Raw genomic sequence first — 4545 nt, 5'->3', positions numbered from 1 at the left:
TAAGCTTTAATTCCTTACCATTTTCAAGACCTCCTTTACTGATTTCATATGCAAAGTTATAATACTACTTTTTTTTTTTTTTTGTTTCTTCTTCTTTCCTCCTCCTTCTGTATAGGTTTAACAATGCATGCTTCAATTCTGGCATACATGTTCAACTTGGTAGAGGAAGGAAAGATAAATGCAGCATTGAATCCTGCAAATCCACCTAATAATCAGCTATTTATTCAGGAATACGTGGCCAATCTTCTAAAATCTGCATTTCCTCATCTACAAGAGTAAGTTTGCAATATCCAAGGCTTGTGACACACAATGCTATGTAAAAGTGAACAAGAACTTAATTTTTTTTATTTTCTCTCCAGTGCGCAAGTTAAACTTTTTGTGACTGGCCTCTTCAGTTTAAATCAGGATATTCCTGCATTTAAAGAACACCTTAGGGACTTTCTTGTACAGATTAAGGTAAGAAAAGTTCAGAATTTAACAATATGTCACGGGGCTGATGCCCTTGGACTTTAGCGTTGTTTTCAAACAGCCGTGTTTGTGTTGGGGAAAAGTAGTCTATTTATCAGCCCCGGTAAAAGACGTTTTGCCAGCTCCTATAATTTCAGCTCCTTACATCAATTAACAAGTGCTGCTTCACTCATTCTGGGACCGTTGGAATTTTTATCTCTAGCCCCCACCATTCCAGAGTAATCAATTCGGTTAGTTTTGAGCCTGATATGATGTTTAGTCTCTGTACAGTCAGGTGGACTGTGTCGGGCATCAGCAGACAAGGGGTGGGGTGTGATTCTGAGCTCTGACACTGGCTGTGTCTGATTGGAGCTCTGAATCACACGCCCCTTCCTGACACCGCCCTTTTGACATGACAGACCTTAAATGGGACATCAGCCCCCAAATGCCTTGTTTGTGCTTGTTTTTACCTGGCCTAAAAGCAGCCTTGTGAAATCAGTCTTTGGCTGGGGCCACATGTTGCAATTTTTTTTTTCTTTTTCCCCACTATATGTGCTTTACTGTATGTTGTTCTGATGTATCCACATTTATGACCTGTATGTTTTTGTGTTTTTTAGGAGTACGCTGGAGAAGACACTTCAGACCTATTTCTGGAAGAAAGGGAAACTGCCCTTAGGCAAGCTCAAGAAGAAAAACACAGACTACAGATGTCAGTTCCTGGCATCCTTAACCCACATGAGATTCCTGAAGAAATGTGTGATTAGTTTTTAGAAGCCAAGTTTTGCCGTTACTTTCCCTCCCGCTGAACATTGGTTTTGTTCAGGAAAACATCACTTTGATTCTTGTTGACCAAAATGATGCCAATTTGTAAATTATGTCACCTAGTGGCCCTTTTTCTTATTATGCGTTTTTTGTATAACAGATTTTCTGTGAATTATCCTTCCATTGTTTAAAGCTTTGGTCATCTTTAGGTTTGCATGACATAAAGAATTAAGGCTTTTTTTATATATAAAAAATTTACTCCCCCCTGTTTTGTGGCTGTGGGGTTAAGGGCAGTTAAATTTATTTAATACAAGTTTATTGCTGCAAAAAAAAAAAAAAAAAAAAAATATTTTTCTTCTCCCCTCTAGAAGATCCATATTTTTTTGATTCAGTTTTCTCTAGCGGGCACTGCAGCGTAGATGGAAATGTCGATAACATCAGACTCGTCTTTGGTAGAGGAGTCGAGCATTTGCTGCGTTCTCTGAACAGGATTATTTTGAGTTGACGCGGCTTAGACTAAATACATCAAATTGGATAGACTTTTGCAGCAAGATCATATGCATATCATCCCGTTGTAAAGCAACTCTGGAAAGTATGGGAACACAATACAGTTAGTTATTTTTACACATGTTTTTGTTTTTTGTGTGTGTGCTGTCGCTTTGTCGACAACAGCTTTTTGTTTTCCTCAATGAGGAGTGTTGCTCATTTGTGAGCCTTCATTAACGAGAAGTGAAATGGTTAAAAAAAAAAAAATATTTATCCTGTTAGAATAGGCTTGCATCTTTTTAACAACTCATAAAACTCTGGCTTTTGAGATGACTTGTACTAATTTACATTGTTTACCATGCTGTAGTGCTTTAAGAACACTACTACTTAAAAAAGCAAAATAAACTTGGTTTACATTTATTTCTCTGGTTTCTCAAGGTGGCTTTAAGGGAGACTGAGAAATATTACACTCGGCGTTCACTCGAGATCATAGATGTAATTGAATTTGTTTCATGGAATTCTAGAATATATACAGTGAAATTCCTTTAGTCTAGTGCCTGTCCTTCATATGTCTGATAATCTGGAGCTCTTGGTGTAACGTTGCAAAAACCACAAGCAGGAGACGAAGCAGAGATATGAAAATTAAAGTTTTCAATTTGCTTGCATATGCATAATGCATTATTTAATTTATGTGAGTAATGGTGTATAAATAGTCTGTACAGGAATTGTATGTCATTTTACAAATGCAGAGTTGCCCAATACTCAATATCCTAGGGATGTTACACAGTCTTTTTATATTAAAGATAAATTCTCATAGTTTCAAGTCAAGTGATTCTTCCCAATTGAGGCCACATTTAATGGTTAATATGTTAATAGTACATATCCGGGAGTCATGTGGTATATTTAATAGTGGTATGGTAGTTTGGTTATGATCCCCAAACTAGGGATTTTTTTTGTGTGCAAGCTTCCCATTCTTAGTGTAAGTAAACTTTTGGACAACTTATGATTTTTCTGGCAGTATTTGTTATTAATTTTGTATTGTAGTGTCTTTCTAAGAAATCCTACATCTTTGTCCTGTATTCAGTTCACAGAATATTACTTTGCTTGGAGTAGAGGGCTGTGTAAAATGTAGAGAAAATTCAGACTTCTATCTTGGACATTTAAAAACAAAAAACATACGAACTCTCTTTTGGTGTCATATGAAGAGGAGATTTTCCTAGTACTGCAGCCTTATTGTAGCACCAGTACAATATCGTTTCTGGAAGTGATATGCTAGTACTAGATCTTCTTTTTACTAATCTAACCAAAGCATGTTTTTACATTTTACAATCCTCCCCTACCCTCATTTTCTTACATGTTTCAACGCACCATGCTCTCATACACAGTAACATTCAAGGAGAAGAAGTAACAGCTCTCAATACAGAAGCAATGTAAAGAATAAAGAGATGCAGGGCTTCATAGAAAGGAGATAAAATGTGTTGATAAAGTATATTAAAAAGTGTATTAATGACTCAAATACTGCCAGAAAATCAAAAGTTGTCTGAAGTGTTACATTTTAAGTTCCCTTCTTTGGGACGAGAAAATTACAACCAGGAAGACTAACAAGACTTTAGCATATGTGAAGTCTTCTAAACTATCTTCTAGCAATCTGTATATTTTATAGTAATAGGCCTTACAATTTAAAAACTAGGTTTATTCAATGGGAATGGTGCCTTCAGGGTGTTGCTTCCAGTCAGAATTGCCATAATATGTTTTGCATACATTAAATGTATAGTGCAGAGCATCCTATTTAAAGGAAGTTGCCTCAAATTTGACAGTTTGCAAATGTGTAAGAACATCTGCAGTCTCTTAAGATGATCAACAAAATAAGAGTACTCAATGAGTAGAATTCTGTTTAACCCTATATGCGCTTAAATCTGCCCTGTCAATCTAAATATTTCCTCCCCTTTCTTCTCACCAGAAGGTTCAGAGTTTATCCCAGGCAAATATATGATCTACTTATGGACAATTGGGTGGCGGGAGGGGCACACTTCCCCAAAGCTAAGTTTCCATGCCAAGTTTTTCTGATGTGGTCATTTGAATGAGGCTTGCAGAAATCAAATCAAATGCTGCAAAAAAAAAAAAAAAAAAACCAAAAAAACTTTCTAATCTGTAGAATGTTTTTTTTTTTTCTGTCAACAATTTCTGCAACAAATGTCAGTTGTGAATTCATTTTTGTCTTATTTAATGTGGTCCTCACGTGGCTGAAGGCTTCCCAATTCCCAGTGGTGCAGTGACAGCAGAATATTACCTGCAACATTGTGCAGCCAGGGCTCGGTTACAGGCGACTCTCCAGCTATTGATGGATACGCTTAGCCCACAATAGTATCTTGAGCCCTCAGGGATCTTATACTTTTGTTTAAAACTGCTAGTTTTTCCTCCAGACCCCAACTTCTAACACTAGAATTTGGTTACATGTTTAACCCCTTCCCGACATGCGCCGTAATAGTACGGCGTGTGTCGGGTCTGTAACTATGGCGACCGCCCGCGAGGACCGATCGGAGGCATTAACCCCTCCGGCGCTGCTGTCAAAGGCGCCAGAGGCGCCATTTTTCCGGCGGCGCATGGGCGCCGCCATTTTGGCAGGGCCGACCCCCCCCCCCCCCAAGCCCCCACCCCCCCCGTTGCCATGACAGCCGGGAGCCTTGTTAAAGGCTCCCAGCCGGTCTGCAAATTCTCTTTTTTGCAGGCTGGTGTATACAGCCTGCAAAAGAGATGATGATTTTTTGCAATGCATTAGCATTGTAATGCATTGCATTAGTGATCAGACCCCCTGGGGTTCAACACCCCTAGGGGGTCTAATAAATGCAA

The 4545-nt window shown here is 38.5% G+C and overlaps 1 protein-coding gene across 1 annotated transcript; it reads left to right on the top strand.

The window, feature by feature from the left end:
- The first annotated feature begins 119 nt into the window (after positions 1–119).
- LOC142187012 (exportin-1-like) lies at positions 120–2511 on the top strand. The gene is made up of 3 exons (XM_075261421.1): positions 120–275; positions 360–456; positions 1065–2511. The coding sequence occupies exons 1-3, from the start codon at positions 124–126 to the stop codon at positions 1209–1211; spliced, it is 396 nt and encodes a 131-aa protein (XP_075117522.1). The 5' UTR covers positions 120–123; the 3' UTR covers positions 1212–2511.
- The last annotated feature ends 2034 nt before the right edge of the window (positions 2512–4545 follow it).

Source organism: Leptodactylus fuscus, unplaced genomic scaffold (genome assembly GCF_031893055.1).
Source record: "Leptodactylus fuscus isolate aLepFus1 unplaced genomic scaffold, aLepFus1.hap2 HAP2_SCAFFOLD_1292, whole genome shotgun sequence".
NCBI lineage: Eukaryota > Metazoa > Chordata > Amphibia > Anura > Leptodactylidae > Leptodactylus > Leptodactylus fuscus.
The sequence above is the reverse complement of the archived record's forward strand: the minus strand, read 5'-3'. Positions and strand labels throughout refer to the sequence as shown.